At 37.0% G+C, this 20646-nt stretch overlaps 1 protein-coding gene across 2 annotated transcripts in view; it reads right to left on the bottom strand.

The window, feature by feature from the left end:
• Window positions 1–20646, bottom strand: part of UBR3 (ubiquitin protein ligase E3 component n-recognin 3) — a 110087-nt gene that overhangs the window by 9612 nt on the left and 79829 nt on the right. For both annotated transcript variants that reach the window (XM_034065817.1, XM_034065818.1), the window contains exons 31-33: window positions 12626–12731; window positions 5929–6026; window positions 1253–1377 (exon numbers count right to left, since the gene is read on the bottom strand). In XM_034065817.1, coding sequence (XP_033921708.1) covers window positions 1253–1377; window positions 5929–6026; window positions 12626–12731 — 329 coding nt within the window. The remainder of the gene's footprint in view (window positions 1–1252; window positions 1378–5928; window positions 6027–12625; window positions 12732–20646) is intronic.

The raw sequence follows: 20646 nt of genomic DNA on the forward strand, positions 1-20646 counted from the left end.
ACCTGTCACTGTAGACAAAAAATTAAGCATTGTAAATATATGCTCAGACAAACTCCAACCTCTCCTACAACAAAAAATGCAGCCATGTTTATCATATGGGCTATGAAAGAATATAAGCTGCTAACACTTTAATCTATTTAGACCACAGATTTCAAACTGCAAAATTATCTATCACTTGGGAAACACTTACATAAAGAGAAAAATTGAACACCCCCTCACCAGCAAGAATCTCAAGGAAATGTTCTTGAAATTCTAAGAAAATATATTGAAAGAAGAGGATGGAGAGGGAGCTAATAAAAAGCAGCACTGCCCAATGATCTCAAATGCTTAATGCAAGCCCAGAAAACAAACAAACCTTGCATAGTCGCAGATAATTTGTTCTTAATACCTTGAAGATGTGACTGACCAGGATGACAAATCTAACTTCTATGCAGCAGATTATGCTTCTCAGTGTGCATTTTATGTTACAGTCAACACAAGCTAAGGCCCAGCTGTTGTCTGAAGGGGTGTTCTTCCTGCTGGCCCCAACACTTCCATCCTTTCCCTTAAGTCTGGCACTGGCATTCTTCTGACCTTCTGGTGAATCAGTCCATGCAGCAGAAAGCTAACTGAAGGATTAAATGAATGCCAGTGCAGGGAACTGTGTCTTCTGGTGGGCACTGGCACTCAATCAGCCAAAGCGGAATAGCAAGATGTGCCTTCACTTTCCTTGTAAATAATACCAAAAGGCAATGAAATGATAGCGAGATAATCTACCTGTCTAATCTACAGATTTCCTTTTTTGCCTCTTCACCACATGAACACTCTAAACCACATACTGAGAGAAATTTATATGGCTAGCCACAAACCGCATGAATAAATAACAAAGAGACAAGAGGTTTTTTCCCCCACTAACAAGTTTGCCTGCTTTCCCTGTAAAGGAACACATCAGATCAAACCAATTTGTCTAGGAAGGCTTCAATTTGGCAGGAAGGAAAGCTGCATTTATTTGATACCACTGCAACAAACTCAAGGCTGAAACTATAGAGATACAGCCTCAAGTCTAAAGCTGAATTCTGGAACTAAATATTCATTGTGAAGCTTTTAAGTCTCGTCACATACCAAAACCTTCTAAAAATACACACAGAGAAACAAGATACTGGATTTTTGTGAAGCAGAAGCAAATTACTACATGCAAAGCAGAAGAATCTGTTACATTCCTATCAGAAATACATAAGCAAGATTTCATAAATGTTTCAATAAATTAACCAACCTTTCTGAGAGCTCCTGACTCTTTCCATGCCATCCTATCTTCAGCGCTGCATTTAACAGAAAGTGCTGCCAAGGCTTGAGTATACAATAAAGTGAACAGCACTTTTATAATGCAGGTGAAGTGTTCTGTAAAGTAAAGAAAGTAATTTTTAAACACTCGGTACTTTTAGCAAATACACTGATTACAGAATCTCTAGTTATTGAAATGATGCTTCTCAAATGAAAAGCAAGTGCTATACAAAAAATACAAAACCCCAAAACATACAAACCAACATAAATATATTTCTTGGCTTTCAGAAATTACTTGGCAGCCGTAGTGAATGGAACGAGTACAGGGCAAGTAATTTTTCACTGCTCCGTATGTTCATCTTAATCCTGATCAGCAGTGATTTCCTCCTAGGGACCTGGTGATATTACAAATTCTGTTTTCTCCAAACGTTACATCAGATGAAGCTACTGATTGCTGATAGCTACAACTAATTGGGTGCTGTAGATGTAAGCAAATATATATCCTACCATCTTTTCTGGCAATGATTAAACCATCTGGGCTAAGTTACATTCATACAAATACTGCAAAAGTGAAGTTCCTAAAAATACATTGCAAGGACATTAAGCATACTTCAGTGTCTACTCTTCACTTCCAGATATGAATCCAGCTATATAATACTGAAAATCACTCTTTAGTGAGTATCTATTTAGTGGACCTCACTTAAATACAGGAGGAGGACTAAAATCCGTCATTTTAGAACTTACCTTCTTATGAAAAATATTTAATGTTTGCAATTTTTGTATATTTAAAGGATTATCATCACCTACATAGAGACTGCAGGAGAAGGACTTTGAAATGGTTTTGGGGAAAACTAGCAGAGGCAAAAAAAGGTTTCCTAGAACTGGAACAGGAAAAAAGGTGAATGTGATAATTCTCTGAAATGAGACTGTATCATACCCTTTATTTTTCCTTTTTTTTTTAATGCCAATCCTTTTTTTCTTTTTGCTTTAGCTTCTACTTCCCATTGCAAATAATCTGTGTTGTTTTCTTTTCTTAAATCTAGGCAGATCAAAGAACTTCTATGATCATTTATACCACCCCTTAAGCACAAACATAACTATAATAGAGTACCTGAAACAATTTATAAAAGAATCAGTATTTTAAAAAGTCCTCTCAGGCTCTGAAGTCAAGCAAAACAGTTTTATTTACATAAGCACCTCACAAAAATTAGGTTACATTCTTCTTTCTTCCCAAAGGATTTAAAACGAGCTTTGTAGGTGAAAATTAAAAGGAGGTAAAGGAGATGAAACTCCTTGCTTCTCCTTTCTTGTATCTAATATCAACCCCCCACTACTGGATTCTAAAACAAACCCAGCCAGGACACGAGTACATAATTAGATCTCTGAAATAACAATTGCTTTTTTAGATAACAAATGTTTACAAATCAACACAGAAACGGCTACCAAAACTTTTAAATGTCACTGAATATGTACAAGCAGCACAATTTAAGCACCTAAACGATCATTTGTAACTATGTAATTAAAAGTGCACTTTTTTCTGTATTATCTTCCTATGGAGCTTATGTTAAACATGACGACAAATGCTACGATACTTCACCTGCCCCATTCTAGAACAGGTAGAATTATAGTGATTTTTCCTCTCCACATTTCCTCAGGAGAATTCACCAGATCCCATTAGATCTCTAGGCCCTACTTTTCTCTTTTGCTGAAACCTCAATTTTCTTAGCAATCCTCCTCCTGAGGAATAGCAGTGGGCAAGCTTTCAGTAAATTTTCTGGGACTGAGATCTACGAGATTAAACAATACACACTCACAGAATAGTAAAAATTGCCTCTTCAGCCTGAGCTACAGTCTATAATTGTAGCTAGACTTGAACTCAAGTACTGAGCTCTGTCTCCATCAACAGCAGGTACAAGTGATAGAGACCAATTTTACACCGTGAAAGCATGAATGAAAACCACTGTGCTTACAGCAACAAAACTAGTCACCGGTCAACAGTCACCAATCTGCCGTAGCTCACTCTGTCTTCTAGTTCTCCTCTGTTCTGCTGTGGTGATTACACAGGGCTCAACACTGGGTGTCTTAGCACCCTATGGAAATAGGACACTTTTCAAAACCCAGGTTTTGTTAACTATAATTACTCCTTGTCCCTACCCCCACATTAATACTAACTGTTCAATTCACCAGAAATACTACACAGAATCATAGAATGGTTTGGGTGGGAATGGACTTTAAAGATCATGTAGTTCCAATCGTTTTTAAAAATAAATTCACTTTCTTGCATTTACTTATACGTATGTGATCATAAACGAGGATGGCTTTCAGGTTTTGAGAATCCAGAATTGGACAAAACACACACACTTCCACATCTGGATCATGCTTAAGTCCTAACTACTGCACAAACTTCTTATGCTGTGTAGTAAGTGCCATGGCTTTTAAAACAAGTATTTTGCAGTCAGAAAATTGTCTTTTGGGATTCATACCAAAACCACCAGAGGATCAACTATAATTTCATTAATATGTGCTATCCCTTATTTGTAAAATGCAAACCATCTGACAGCTGTAGGTATCCATAACACTAGAGAGCTCTTATATTCTTGTCTACTGCAAAGAGCAATTTTATTTGCCTTTCTGCAATGCGCATGTGGGGAATGTGTGGTGTCTTCCTCCTGCCCCCTTGATGCAGGCTGTGCTTTTGCTACATCATTTCGATTTAATAATTCTAAAGGTAGCTAGCATATTTGTATGCTGTGCACCTACTGCGCAATGTTCTGTACTAAAATGCAGTCAGGACTTCTGTGTTTGTACAAAACCAGTAATCTAAAGTTCTGACAGTCTAAAAGTAGTATTATTAAGACTAAGCCATTAGAAACAAAATAGAGGTTACTGCAGCATTTTTGTATTTATTTTTGAGTATTACTGAGAAACACTTTTATGTTCCTAGATTTAAAAATTTTTAAAGCAAAATTTTTGAACCAGATTACTTTGTGGCATCCCATCCCATTATATGCATTAAATAAACCCCTTTAAAAGTAAGGTTTATATAGGAAACACTTCCAGAACTCTAATTTTAACATTAGTGCAAGAAGTGTGCACATGAATAAGCATACTACTGTCAACATGCATCTTTTAGTTTCAGTATCAAATTAGATATATATTCTGGCAGGCAACAACTGCAGAAAGAATGCACAAAACAAACCAAATGCGAAATTAAGGAACTCGGACGTTTTTTAGTGAATTTGGAAAGGCAACTTTATTTAAATAACCTTTGAAAATCTTCTTGATCTAAAGCTTGAACAGTTATTTGAATAAACATCTTCAGAAGCCTGCCACCTGCCATTTCCCTTTCAACTGCAACATACCCCAAACCTAAGAACAATGGCAAAACATGCTGCTGATGTGTGGTATTTCACACAATTCTCCACAGGATGCCTTATTATTAATTGAATGCTGTCTTTCCTAAGGTAAGGTATATATTCATAAATATAATTTTTCAATGTTTGAACATAAACTACAAGTTTCCCCCTGTATTTCAGGAAGTGTAATTTTCATTAAACTTTCATTTACTGCTTTTATTAAGTCCTTCCAGTAAAATTTAAGTTAAGGTGTAGTTAAACAGAAAAAGAAAAAAAAAATGTATTTTGACAACAGGCTTCCTATTCAGAAATATTTTATTATTTTGGTATTTCCATATTCTTGTAACTTATTGAACAGCCTTAATCTATAAACATGTACACTGAATTGAAAAACCACAACCCAAAAAGTTCACAGATATACACAGGGTCACTTGAGCTGAATTTGAACACTCAACAGTGAGGACAAAACACCAACATCTCTTAAAAGGAAAACAAGAATTCCTAGGTGCATGCATCAAGAACAGAACCATCCTTGTATTTACCTGTTCAAAAACTAGCAAAACTCAGTAGCTATCAGAATTGCCACACAGATCCCAAAGCAGATACCCAGTTCATTGTCCGTGAAGTAGTAAAAAGATATTTGTTTTTTTCTGCCCTTGTTTTAAACTAAAGGTATTGCTATAAATAATAAAGCCAGAGCCTAGAGGGTCTGAACTACACATTCTTCTGGAGCACACACTGTTCCTTAACAAGATGGACCACGTTCAGCTTTTCCTTTCATACAGGAAAGAAATTTAGGTTTAAACTAGTTTTGCTTTAGTAATGAAAAATTTAGTTCTTAAGTATCTATTTAATATTTATTCTAAATTATCCTGTATGCTGTCTCTACTGAAATTGCTGCATTACAGCAATTACCATCTGACCTCTTATGTAAGGCTGCTGTAATTTAAACTCTGAAATTCAAACTAAATTACAATTTTTCACCCTTAGGCACTCGGTTCAACTTCAACCATTGAACTGCCCATCTAAGCGAAGTGATGAAGGTCAAACAAAGGACACTTTTCCTTCAGTAAAAGTACTTAGTTTTTGCTCAGCTCTTGTATCTTCAAAGAATGGGCTGAGTGATAAGGGGAGAAGACAGGGGACACAGATAAACCTGTCAACCCACGACAGAAATTTCAGTTCAATGCCACCTTCTGTAGGTATGCAGAAACATTATTTTAGAATACGCAGCTACGATTTACCATGGAAACCACCATGAATGCAGCCTCATATACATAAGCATCTAAATATACATGGTTTTGTAACATACCTTTCTGCAATGGTTGAGGCATGGTTAAGATCTGGATAAGCAAAAGGGATGAGACATCTCTGTAAAGTACAGGAACTTCTGGCAGCTCTTCACTTATCCTGAAAAAAAACCCGAAGACAATCATTTGTGATACTATAAACCCATTTTCATATTTTATTTTAAATAGTATTAAATTTTATATCAAGCTTTCAGAGAACAAATACAATTCTCCTTTCCCTTACCCAGGGTTGCTACAGGCCTGTACGCCATTTGGCACTTCACTGGGCCTTCCATAAAAAAACAGCTGAAAATGTCAGGAAATCAAAATGCATCCACCTGCTGCAGTTTTAAGGCTAGCTTCACGCTTTGTTCCAGCAGTCTTAACTGTCTTGCAGGCAAACCACAACTGATGAACTGCTTTAGAGTTGTACTGAAGTTGTATCTTTATTAAGCTCTACCACCAAAAGTACAGTCCCATTCTCCTCCTTTGGCTTATTCTGCAAGCCACTGTGGACCACAGTTCCCCAGTGAGACTTTCTTAAGCCCTGCAGCAAGTGCCCAAGTTTCTGTACAAACAGAATCAGATTGAGCAAACATACAGACAAGGCATTAAAGCCCTCTTCTGTCCCATCTCTGCCCTTTCAGATCACAGCTGATGAACTACCACTGGATCCAACTACTGCCTCTTCTCAGGGCACCAAACTTTTCCTCTGACCCAATTCAGCTGGCACTGGCTACTTCAGTAGCTCAGCTGATGACTCCCCTTGGTGCCATTTATCACACATGCACACATCAGACAAACTGAGCTCTTGCAGACCAGTGCTGTAAAAGGCTGCCCCATGCAGCAGGATGCAGATGCACGCAGGAGATCCCTAGTGCCTTCTGTCAGCTTTAGGGATCCAACCAGTTCATCATCTCTGTGGCACATAAACAAGATGCTACATTTGGAAGGAGACCTCTACATCGATATTGATGTCACGAAAACTCAGACCTCTCTCTACAAAAGGCACTGCCAGAAGTGATCAGAATTTTAACATGCAAAAGCAGTAATGTAAGAGGAGGATTAAAAAGAACACTTTTTGTCACATGGTTGACTGGTCTTATAAAATGAAGTCACAGCAAACATGGTCTAACTGGTCCTTTTGGATTAATGAACCCAAACAGCTACAGAGCAAACACTACCTAGAACACCTTCTGCTATCAATCATTTTATAAAATGATTTTTTTAAAACACTGTAACATACATAATTATACATCGGCCCCTGCTAAACAAATAAACAAAATCTACCAATCAGTACACTGAATTCTGAAGAAGACAAAGGGGGCAAACATTGTGTCCCCTACACTACCAAGTATAGTTATCACACTAGCAAGTCTCATTTTCAAAAATATACAGGCAAAGATGATGTTAATCCCACTACGTCTCTCTCATTCTATCTTCACCTATGGCTAGTTCTATTTTACAATCTATGACACTCAGTTTTATAATAACACTCATTACATAATGACTTTAAAACCATGGACATATCTTAAATTACTTCTCACGTTTAATTTTTAATTTATATATAAATTACGTGAAAAATAATTTGGAATAGCAGTAAGACAAAAAAGATTAACTCCCTCTGGTCACATGCAGTTGAACACCTCTTTCTGACAGGAGTATTAACATCTATCGTTTAGCAGTCATGGAACAATTAGGTCAAATACCAATTCTGTCAAAATTAGGAAATATACATACAGAACACAGTGACTCATTTCCACAGGCAGGACCAACTGAATTATTTGCCTAATTTATTCATTTCATATGAACTGGGGAAGTAAAGCTACATTAAAAGCCAGGGTTTTAGATAAGCTGCTTCCATTGACATCAAGCACTGCAACATATGAAGCACTTAAAAATTGCTCTGTCACTTGTTAAGAGCCTAAGCAACTTCTTCATTATGACACTGAAACTGAATATATAAAATGTGTTTAGAAATGTGTTTTATGGAAATTGCCCATCCTGACAATCCCCAATGCATATGTGAAAGCTTGATAAAACTGACTTTACAAAAAAATGTTCCACAGAAGCACTGAATAAAATGAAAGCAAGTACATTTGCAGATGGGACCAAAGTAATATAAAATGATTCAAACATACTAGAATTGTACACTGAACCCATTAAAAATAGGAAGGAAAGGGTGAAAATAAAATAAACCACATATTGCAATATAAACATGTACCAAAAAGAAAAAGGCTTTGCTTGACATTCTGTATGGAACTGACCTCTTTTCCAGTACAAGGTAATTGGGCTGCACCTCACTCTGTGCCAATACCAGAGCTGTCTGTCCACCTACAGCTGAGCAACTCTGCCTCTGTACTCTGCATCCTCCTGATAGAGGTCGTAGCAGAATGGGAATGGACATAAGAGGAACAGAAAATTCTGTTCTATTCCACAACAAGCAGCATTGGCTTATGGCATTTCCTTACACATACCTTCCCCTTCCCCTTGTCTCTCAGCCACAGACACTTAAATTTTTGTTTGATACTAACTCCACTGATTATAAAGTTAGAAATTCAATAAAGTGGTAGGTTTGGGCCTCACACCTCTTCAAACTGTCAGACAAAGAAAACCTGAGACACAGGGATATGGATGTAGCTGAAGGCTTAATCAACTAAGGCAAATATATATTCTCTTCAGAATCTGCAGAAGGAGAAATACAGCCCACAAGTCCCAGCTTGCAGAAAGGTCAGAGGAATACACAGATTCTGATGTTCATGGTAAGAAAGCAGAATTCTACTATTTATTCTGGGTACATTCTAGGATATAATCACAATTTCATATTTGCTCTTCATTGTGTCACAGCAGATTTTGCAGCAAGTCAGTTTTCCTCCTTATACAACACAGGATTTCACTGGCAGTACTAACAGCAGGCATCTCCTGTTCACTCTTTCACCACTGTGTCCCTAGCACTCCCCTGTCAGCCGTTCCCAAGCTTACTCAAATTAACTTTTTTAAAAACATGGATTAGTTACTTGACTTTGTTCATGACGCAGTCTGCCCAAGTTACATCAGTGCGGCTGAAGAAGATGGTGAGCTAAAGTACAGGGGAAGTAAGAAACAGCTGAGAGCAAGTACTCCTGGAGCTGGCATTACCATCAAAACCTCCCTTTCCTAATATATGTCCTGAGACACCAGTGTTTCAGGCAGCAGTTGTATTTATTGAATATATCACATAAGTTCTGTTGCAGCATGTATACGTAAATACCACCTCTTACACAAACCTTAACTAAACCCCATTGTCCCATCATCCTACTCTCTGTTGGCCTTAAAGTATCTTCATAAAAACTCTTTTTCCCATTTCCCATTTTCTGTGATGGAGATGTGACTCAGGAGGTTCCCACACACAATTGCTCATCCCCATTCCTATGCTGCAGTTTGCTCCCCAGTGTGACACTGTAAACAGTCACCCAATTGATCTAGCTTAGAACAAAACATCAGCAAAACACTCTGGTAAAAATAACCCAGTATGTTTCAGCATTTCAGTTCATCACGCATTTTGCCCCCACAAGTGCTTCTACTGCAAAGATCCTAATGCTTTAACAAACAGTTCTTTGCTGACATATTCTGTCTGTCAAAACAGACACAAAAAAATTCAGACTTTGTAAAGATGTAAATTAAAAAAAAATTCTTTCATTTCAGGTTTGCTGTTCCTGAAACTCTGTAGATTCAGCCTAGTGCATTAAATCCACATCTGGATTCAGTAATTATTGCCTCCAGCTGCTCTTTCTCTGCCCCCTGCCAGAAGCTATTATTCCACTTACACCAACAATAATTGTTTATTTGATCACCATTGAAAGCAGATCTGTCCCTAGGAGAACAATCTGTTTAAACAGAGCCTGTGGGACCAAGGAACTGCACAGGAGAAAGAATCCACTTTACTATTCACAGTTCATCAGACTTAGCTTTGTCTTCCCTCTCCTTCCCCTTCATTCGAACAGTTCACATTGATTAGGCCCTTTCTGAAAGGGTATTCTCTTGGGCAAAACTTCTTTATTTCTGCTTTACCTTGGTGTGCATCAGCTCCTTCCTATCTTTCCTCTCAGCTGCCATGTTCAACTACAGAGCAATCTAAGTACCACTGTAGAAGACGACACTGCGCAAAACCAGGGGCTTTGGGAAGTATAGTAGAACAATTATGTGAGTCTTTATAACTTACGATGATCAGTCCTCCCAGACACATGAAATCTAAGGCATGATTTATAAATCATGATAGCTGAACTGTGTTAAACCAAGCTATTGGATATTTCTAGTTGTAAATATTTATGTATATTTTAATCAAGTAACTTCAACTAAATAATGTTGAAAAGGTAATGCAATGGCACTTGCATTCTATAAATTACTTATTTTAGTTTTGAAAACTAGCCTTTTAAATAAATAGAACACAAGTAACTTCCATGAAAATTGCAATCAACTGAAATGTAAGCATAAGTAAAAATGAAACAAAACTGGATAGCATGTTGGGTAGCATCCTGTGATTTTCGTGATCTTAAATTATTTGAATCACAGTAATACAATCAGATAGTATAGATCTTTTCTTCTCATTGATATTTTATAAGACTCTGTTTAAGGTCTCATGTGCCCAGTATGCCATTCCAGCTGATGATTTAGATTACCTGGTTAGCTTCAGAGTGGCAGAGTGCTATCAACGTCTAAAATCTGCAGCGGTTATTTTTCCACCACCCTCTAATCTTCTTTGGTTTAGAGCAGTGAGTGCATTGCCTTCTAATTGCTCTGAGCATTCTTTCCTGTAACTGAAGAAGTTTGCTACTCTGGATTTCTCAGAAAGCTGAGTGACTAAGAAATGTGCAATTAGATCATAGACACCAATCCTATAAATGCCATCTTCAAGTGCAGTTACAACTTCAAATTCTAAAATATAATTACAGATCTACATCTTATGCTCTAATTTATGCATTAAAAACATGTCCCCAAGTTGCCTCCTCTGCAGCTTTCTAGGGCCTGCAGATTAAGGTAGGAAAAAACATTCTGACGAGGGAGCAAAAAATCCCAGCATGACTGCATCTGTACATCCTAACAGTCAACTGCTTCATGGCAAAATGGATGATCTCTCAATTATAGCCTCCTAAATCATGAAGGACGCAGTGCCAATTAGGATGTAATGCTAAATCCCTATCAGGAAGTCTACCAAGAAAATTTGAAAACCAGGGCAGAAAACAACAGAACGGCTCAAATGCGTTCTCAACATGCAGCACCTCCTGTGAAGCAAGCCTGTATGGACTACTGTACCATTAATTTCCACGTGATTCAAAATATTGCCTAATGAAACTTAACTTGCAGCAATCTAATCTGGATATGACCAATGCAGGGTGAGTTTCATCAAGTCTGTAAGAGTGAAAAAAAGTTGCAGATGAAGAAAAAGCAGCCCCTCTACTAACAGCTGCTTCCAAAGCTAGCAAGCTCTTCAAATTCCAAAATGAGAAGTGCACAATCAGTCCCACAGCCATTCTGCCTGCCAACAGCCTAGCAATGTGATCTTAATTTTGCCTGGTACAAGTCCGTCAACCTTACATGCAGATCAGGGCAGAATCACAGGAAACAGACTCTCAAAGTGGTCTGAATGCATGCTGAATGACATAGGTTTCCAGGTAATAAAATTCTTGATGCTTTGTTCTGCTAATGGTCTATAAACTGTTCTGTTAATCTCATTTAATTAATTAACAGTATAGTTTATACACCATTTGCAATAATCTAATGTTGACTGCAATAAGAAATCTGGGTCCAAGAGGACAAACAGCAAAATCTCAAACTAGAAGCAAGCACAATTGTTTTAATAATTTTTCCCAATTTGCTGAGTAGGACTGTGGCATCACTGTCCTACATCTATTCTTGAAATTCCATAATGCTTTCCACTTTAGGCTCCTAGAAACACACTGACAAATACACGGATGCATAGGCACTAAAAGGACAGTCTTTCAACACTACTGCAAGCCACAAAGTGGAGACGTTAGCTATGAAGATGCTCCATGTGCCAAAAGGAAAACAAAGCAAAACAAAAGAAATATATTTTCCTCTTATGAGGAAAAATACTCATCTATCTTTAGCCAAGAAACCTTTATTCTGTCAAGGCAGAATCTGAAAAAAAGAAGGGTCTTACACCGCGATAAGAGCCCTTGCAGAACATAGACACATGGCTCCATTTATTATACTGTTAATCCTTGCACAGCTTAATGTTTTAAAAGCAAACTGAGGTAAATAACTTGTTTAAAATAACAAGCATGAGGAAAATTTTTAGCTTAAAGTAGAATTACTTCTCAAATATATTAGACCTACTTATGTTATTTCTGTAACAGCTATTAGTCATTGCCTGATTTTCAATACATTATCCTGTAACTTAATCTCAAGGTAAATTTTGTCTAGCATCTGTACCAAAACCAGCAGTACACCTATTCACTTACCCAATATTGCTAAATCTGCATGTGCTTAAGCTTGCAAGTGGTGTGTTTAAGCTTTAACTTAAAACTGGAATGTGTCAGATATTGTATAACAGAAATCTGAAAATTTATTTTTAGAAACATATACCTACAACTTTTAGATGTTGTTCATCAGCCTGCCTCACAGGGAATTTACATTATGACAGAAAGTTACCCAAAGCTCCTCTGTAAGGATGTTTCTTTCACAAAGTAAAGTTAATACTTGATAAATGAAAATACTTGCTCTGAATTTTTATTCTGTATTGGCTGGGTCAGTTTCCTCCACGGATTGTATGCAGAGTCTATACTGTACAGGCGCATGTGCATGGCCAACACGTGGAACAGCTGATCTGAAAGGTGAAGAAGACAGATTGCTAATTATTACATATAATACTATGAAGTATTTCACATTAAGACGCCATCATTTATTTTTCATGATGCCTGTCATCTCATTCCAAGTAATCTAGTGCCCTAACAAGCATATTTTTATTATCTATTCATTAAAACAGGTTTAGAAGAAAAGCAAGGTTTAGATAGAAGGCAGTGAACATATGCATGTAGATTAAAAAAATTATTTTTTTCCTCTCCTCACATTCTGAAGCAGGGAAAGGCTGTTTAGAAAGCTCCAACCACATCCCACTTGTTTTAGCGCTCATAAAACACCGGCTCCATTTACTTAATTATAGGTCTTTTTAAAAAATCCTGTTTCATACGTTGCATATGCTGCTACGTTGCTAAGGTTACATGCACACTTCACTTCCCTCTCTAGCTTATGCCGGAAGCCATGATATCCTAAACATCTCTTCTGAGCAGAGACCAATACACTTTTAACACACAGCTTTTATTGTCCTCTCTCACAGTTAAGTTCTGTACACAACATATTTGAAATTAACCTGAAGCTGCTAAAAGTTCCGGCCTATAGCAAGGTCACTTCTGCCTTCATAAGGTTATTTGGTAGGTAGGCAAAATTAGGGAGAGAAAAACCCCAACCAACCAAAAAACCAAACAAATTTCTGACCATGCAACAGTGACACAGAAATAGCAACAGTCTTTATAATGGCAGAGATTTGTCTATACAAGCTGCAGGCAAAGTTTGCTGATATTCATCAATTCAAAACCTTCTGTATATCCACTGTGTCCATAATATTTGCAAGACACTTCCAGAACCTTTTGAACAAAGGACACTCAATTTATTATTCATACACATTACTGCAGTATCTTGTATTAAAATGCACAGTTTTAATTTCTCTATGAATCAATTGATCAACACAAAGATAATAACATCTATCCTTCCTCCCCTTAAGCAAGCCAGGAAGGCAGGCAACATCTCTGTTGACAGCATTCCCAGAGAGGTATAATAAGAACGACAGAATGGTATGGGTTGGAAAGTTATCCAGTCCAACTCCCCTGCAATGAGCAGGGACACCTCCAACTAGATCAGGGACTGCCAAGGACTAAGACTTTTCTGTGTTTACAATACAGTTACAATTTGGGAACAAAGCATCTTTTATCTTCACAGGTTTATATTAAAATACTATTTTCCACAAACATGCTCACTTTTTTCCTCCTGTCACACTGTAACTTGTCATTTGCTGCCATGTTTGCTTCTCTTGTTCAATTTTCTGGGATACTGCCTTCTTCCTCCTTTTCCTTTTAACTCTTTCCCTTAGCATCTTGCAATCACCTTTCCCCTCACTCCTCTTTTATTCCTTTAGTTGATACCTTTTCCTCCTACTCTCTTCATCTTCCTTCTCTCTACAACTCACTCAGTCTACACACTCACTCACAGGTCCTCTTTTTAAAGTAGAAATAGCAGCTATTAATTTATTTTCCATAAATAGACAATTACTCAGAGGTACGCAACAGCCAAAAGAGGCGCATGATGAAGTCAGCTGACTGCCAGAGCCTGAGGGCTATAATTAGCTCCTGGGGTTTGTAAAATAATTGGAGATGTAGATGGCATTGGAATTGATTGCCGTCACCTGCTTTCTGAATAAAAACAGTCACTGAGGACAAAATAAGTCATCTTTTCTCCCAGTAAGAGATTCCAGCAAAACATGGCTTTTCTGACAAACTTCAAACCCCTGAAATGTCAGTATATTACTGATTGTTCATCAAAATGATAACCCCCCCCCCCCCTCCAGTATGGTTTGATCTGGAATGAAACCCATTAGACCATTCCTTCCCTCCTGCCTCTCTGTGACTAAAGGGAATGTCACTTTTTTCTTTTCTGAACTGCTCCTTGCCTCAAACAAGGCAACTTAGCGTAATTAATGAACCCTCTGTTCCTTTAACAGCTATTTTCCTGAGAAGACAAAACTAAGCAGCCAAGCATCAAATTCTAGCACTGGAGAACTTATTTGTAATTTCCAGGCATGTAACGTTTACGGATTCAAGATATATTCTACCATCAGCTGAATCTGAAAAGTTCCGTAGAGCAGTCTTGTAAGACAGTAATTTCTGTTTGTGATCAAGGTAGCTATCAGTCCTTTGGAAGAAAATGTGTTTAGCACATGAATGTAAAGCTAGGAAGTAGTTAATAAGATACAGTTACAATAAACTTTTATGAAATATTTTTAATGAACTGACTTAAAAATTTTATGATGCTCTCCAAGTCAATGCCATGCTTGCTTCTAGCCCATGGTGACCAAGGAATAATACTGCCCCCAGTGCTGAACAGCAATGGCCCAGTGGCAGCCACCTTCCAAGTCACTAAAATTGTGTTCTGACTTGGCTATTGCCTCCGTATTAGCATTATCTGAGAAGATTTCTAACAATCAGCAAATACTTAGGACTAGCCAGAGGAATACACAAACATTTATTTCCTCACAAACACATTACTCTGTTTTACACCACAGCGACTCCAATTGCTTTACCTCAAATTTACTATAATTATGGAGTATTGGAGAAAGCCTGGGAAAACACCAGAGCTCTGAGAATATAGACCTGGCAACTTCTTTGTGCACCAAGTACTTGGTGCTTAACCACATTCTTATTTCTTGAGGACTGGCAAAAATCTGCTCTGAGTCAAATGAACTCCAGAGGTTTTTGCCCTGGGTATTTGTGTGAATGCATCATTCCAAAATACAAATATGAAATTACAGAACATCCTCCCATTTTCTTATACCCTGCTTAGAAGCTCAGAATAGACCTAGAAAAAAAACCAAACAGCCCACAAAAAAAATAACAAACAAGTTGCAGCAGAACATTAACATGACAATGGCCCACAACCAAGAACCTTGCCTCATCTGGTGAAGAATGGTAGGAAAGGCCATAGCTACTACACCAGACATCCCAAACCCTACCACCGCTCACAGTGTATGTTCCAGCCAATTCTCTCCAGGACAGACCACCTTTATAAATGGGAAAGACAGGATCAAAGTCATCAAAATAACATTCTTAACAAAATTTGGTAGAATATCAATTTTAGAAAGCACAGCAGCAACAAAATTAGAGAATGGTAATCATGAATTCACAACCAAATGAGAACTACAGGTCTGTTGATAATAAATCAAGAGAAATAAACAGTGAAATTAATTTGAACCAGGTCCTCCTTTCCCAAAAACTTGGTAATATTTGAGACTGACTGCATCGAGTTAAATTGAATAAATTCAAGAACCACAAAATTAGAATGCACAATGTAATTTATTGCGGCAAGTCAGCAGGGGCTTGGCAAGATTCCAAGATTTAGAGATTTAAGTGGGCAAAATTATTACTGGCTTTAAAACACATTCATGTGGCTCAAATATCACCTACATTAAAGCAGTGCTCTCTCAATTCCCCCAACTTATTTAGATGGTCTTTGTTTTCTTAGAATACATGTACCTTATATTAAACACTTACTAGAACCACCTAGATTAACAGACACGAGGGTTATCTTTGAGTCAGATTAGCCATTCTAATTTCATTTCTAAAAATTATGAAAATAAAACTGTTGTACCAGACACTGCTGCTTTTGGTACATTCTTTTCAACTGTTCCTGTACCAGCTCTACTTCTTAGTGTTATCCTGTTGTGAGAGATAATAAACTCAATTGGAATGGGAGCAGCTCCAAGAATAAGCCTTGTCTTTGTACAGAGACTGGAGCTATATGAAGAAGTGTTCTAATGCTACTCCTCCCATAAAAACTAAAGATAATAGGTACTTTGTCTATTTACCCATACTGCCTGCAGTTGCATTCTTTACAAATTTTTGTATTAAAGGATTAGCGATTCAGGAAGTTACACGCAGGTGTAAATTTTGGTCTCACTAGCAATCTTGGTTTGATCTTTGCCAAAGAGATCCTGAATTTCCACATGAGTTTTTGTTGCCTTTTTTTCATCTTTCCTTCTTCCAGTCACTTGACTTTAAACTCTCAATTTATGAAAGCTGAAATCAGAGGATTTTTTCTGTTATTAATTCCACTTCCACAATGCATAACAATTGTGCTGCAATAATGATGACAAAGAAAATTAAGGAATTAGCTGACTTTAGTTTGCTTGCAAAAGTCTAGATGATGTGTTTATTTCCCAGTCTCTCTCATATTCATGTTTTAGATGGATGTAAATAATATACTGTCATCAAAAACCTCTACTTTGCTATTCTGATCCACTCTTCTATTTTTTACGTTCTATAAAATGGTATTCATGTTTACAATGTCAAAAGATCACAAAACTCAGTGACACAGCAGTTTGCCACAAGTGGAATTGAAAACACCCCTTTTCTCAAGTGCTGCATGAACATCAGACCAGACTAGAGACATTATGTTCTTTCCCCAGCATTTCTTGGACTCAGGAAGAATGTACATTATAACAAAAAAGAAAACCAAACTTAATACAACCAGATGGGACTTGATTCTTAATAAGGAGATTGAGAAATTTCTGTCTCCTTGTAGAGTCTTATATAGTCCACTTAGCAACAGCAGCTGCAAAGACCTGCTGACAGCATCTTCCCATTCATCGCTGATCCAGTAGATAGGAATCAGTGAAGAAAAAAATATGTGAAGGTCAGGAAAAGCTTATTAAGGCATTAAGACATGAATAGTCTTTACAAAGTCTTAAGTCTTAATTGCTGATGAAGCAGCTAATTATCCTCGACACCAAACTTGCCAGTTTATGTAATCAACTTCAGCAACAGAATTCCAACAGTATCTACCTTTACCTCTCTCGCACTCGGTATGAATGGCATACCAAGATTTTTAGGAAATAGTTAGGATCTAGCATGAAAGGATGGGTACGAAAGACGTGCAGACTGCCAGACTCTTACTGAAAAAAATAAACACTAAAACAAACCAAAAAGCCCAAGCAGCCACAGAAAACCACTGTGCCAACAGAAAAAGCATTCCTGAAAACTACTTTTATTCTGATTCCCAGTGACTGCAGAGATCTGGTAGGAATCTTTGCAACCATGTTCATACTAATAGATTACAGGAAGAAGACAGTTGCAACTGAACAATCTGTAAAAGAATTAGGTTTTTCTTCCTACAGGAATACTCAGTTTTTCCAAGTATCACTGACCATATTGGTAAAATCAGACAGTCAATGTCAATATTAAAAAATCTGATACAGAAGGAACATGAAGAGCTTGGAAAACGCTTCATGTACAGATGAATTTCTCTGCTCACAAAAACACTAGAAGCACTGATGAAATTGACACTAGTACCTTAATCAAGACTGATGACACTGCTGAGCCATCTACAAACACAAATCACAGGATTCAAAGGAACAAGAGGAGAAAAAAAACCAGACAAACAAAATACCCAGTACAGCAAAAGGGTTTCTTAATGGTTAGAATCATCACAAAAGTAAGGAAGGTGCTGGACATTTAAGGTGAGCTTAAATAAGTCTTAAATACTTTTTTGACATCCCCTTGTAATTACTGTCCTTTCCAATTAATGCAGTTGATGCTGAAATGCCAGACTCTGCTATCTGAGGGAAGTATAAGGATAAGGAGCTCCTATGCAGGAAAACTGAAGCCAAAGGACAAGGTGACAGAATATTTAATCCTTTCTAAAAAAGCTTAATCCTATCCTTATCACAAAGGGGAAAAGGAAAAAAGAAAGAAACCAGAAAGAAAGAACTATTTAAAATTATAAGGAAGAAAGGACTAGATTATAATTTAATTTATAGATAACTTTTAAATTTTGGAAATTTTTCACTCTACTATTGCAAGATTAACAGAGTAACAATAGCAGAGAAAAACACGTATACACAACAGAGAAGTAAGACCTGTGCAATTGCTGTACATCATAACTATCCCCATAGCCCATGACATCTTCAAGGCCATAGATTAAAACTGTAATGTGGTCCTTAAAACAGGACTTAATTTTTAAGTAATAAGTGAATAGGACTCTATTTGCATTTTTTGGTTGCATACCATTTCATCACACACACACAAAACTTTAAAACTTAAAATAGCAATTTTACAGCCAAACTTTCTTCTTCCTTCTTCTTGCATAGATTCAATCACTGATACTAACAGCTACATTAATCACTCTTAATTTTACTTCCCAAGAGTAGCTGCCCTCAAGGTGCAATCTACTAAAACAGCTTTTGATCTTTTTGTTCTCTGACACTTGCCACTGTAAGGGCTCACCTGGGACAACATACCCCTCTTTCTGCAATATCTAATCAACAAACTTTACAGTTCTTACAAGACACAGTGGGTTGCTTTATCTCAGAAGAGACACCTCATTATCTCACAGATAAAACAGACAAAACTGGGCTATATTTTAGATTACTTCTGCTGGACCTGACATAAATGACGTTTTAAAAACAAAAGCAGTTTCAATACTGTGCAAGCAAGACTTTAAAAAAAAAACAATATTCAAGTTCTAGATGGAGTACAGATTTTCAAGATGACTCTTTCTTCACTGTGTAAGAACATGAAGAAGTTGAAGGTATATTTGCACTCAAACTTTGACAAATCCAAAAGGTAATCCTCTTGGAAAAAGGAATTAGCACGGAAAGATAATAAAATCTATGACAGAATGTAAAGTATATGAAGAACTGCAATTTTTATCTCTAAATGCAACAATAAGGAAGGGGCAATGAAAGAAACTCGTATAATTATTGTAGAATGACAGAATGGTTTGGGTTGGAAAGGACCTTAAAGCTCATCTGGTTCCAACCCCCCTGCCACAGGCCAGGACACCTTCCACTAGACCAGGCTGTTCAAAGCCCCATTCAACCTGGCCTATTATATAACAGTTTCTTAAAAACAAACCTTTCTGTATATGGAGAAATAATTCTGCTTCCCACTAGACATACTTAGCCTGAGGTCCAAAACTAAATAGAACACTATTTAGTTGGAAGTACTGTACAGATCTGTCCTAGGAGAACCCTGTTACCCTACATTAAAAATGAGCCTATTTTAATGCAAGATTTAATATGGCTATTTTGATACATAACAATTTTACCAAATAAGTACCAACAGAGAACACAAACAGCATATGTATGTTTTAACAATGAATAAATGACATGTACACGTCCATGCTGTTTAAAGCAACAATACATTCACACACATAGCGCCCCTCATCCAAAAGCTTTAAAGGCCTTCAAGTTTTCTCCAGTGCAAGGCAGATACTAGAAACCATCAACATGACTGATTTAGATCTAAATAAGAAAATGTACCATTCTACACACATTCTAAAATGGTGGAAAAAAGCAAGTGCATTGTGCTTAAATGCTGACCCTACTTCATCAGAAATGTGTGCTAGAATCCTTAAAAGTAATGCAGCAGCTGAAGGAGAAAGCACTACTTCGTGTACACCACACTCAACATATGTACAATAGTTTAAGAAGGGAACAGAAAAATGTTACTGTCAGTAAATACAATGCAATGTGTTGTAAGCAGAAAAACAAAAAAAAATCAAGAAATGTTGTAACCTTAAAAGCATCATCAGCACAAGTTTCAATCAGAAGAAACACTCTACCAATTTCAGATTAAGCCTTTGTGGGCAAGTACACAAAAACAGCCAAATCACATCATGGAGAAAAAAATTCTTCTCTCTAAATATATACACAATTCTGAAAACAAGGATTTAAACCTATGTTTTCCTTCTTGGGCTATTTTATTCTTTATATAGACAAATAACACACAGTTTAAAAGCGGATTTGCTGCTACCGAGAAGTTACACATTTCAAACATTTGATATTTTGTAAACTAACATGTATTTTTAAAAGCAACAGTTCTAAACTAATGTGTATTTTTAAAGCCATAGTTAATGTAATCTTAAAGCTTGCTGTTAATATGATAATTTCCATACTTCAAGCATAAGGAAACTGA

The sequence above is a fragment of the Melopsittacus undulatus genome, chromosome 8, assembly GCF_012275295.1.
Source record: "Melopsittacus undulatus isolate bMelUnd1 chromosome 8, bMelUnd1.mat.Z, whole genome shotgun sequence".
Lineage (NCBI taxonomy): Eukaryota > Metazoa > Chordata > Aves > Psittaciformes > Psittaculidae > Melopsittacus > Melopsittacus undulatus.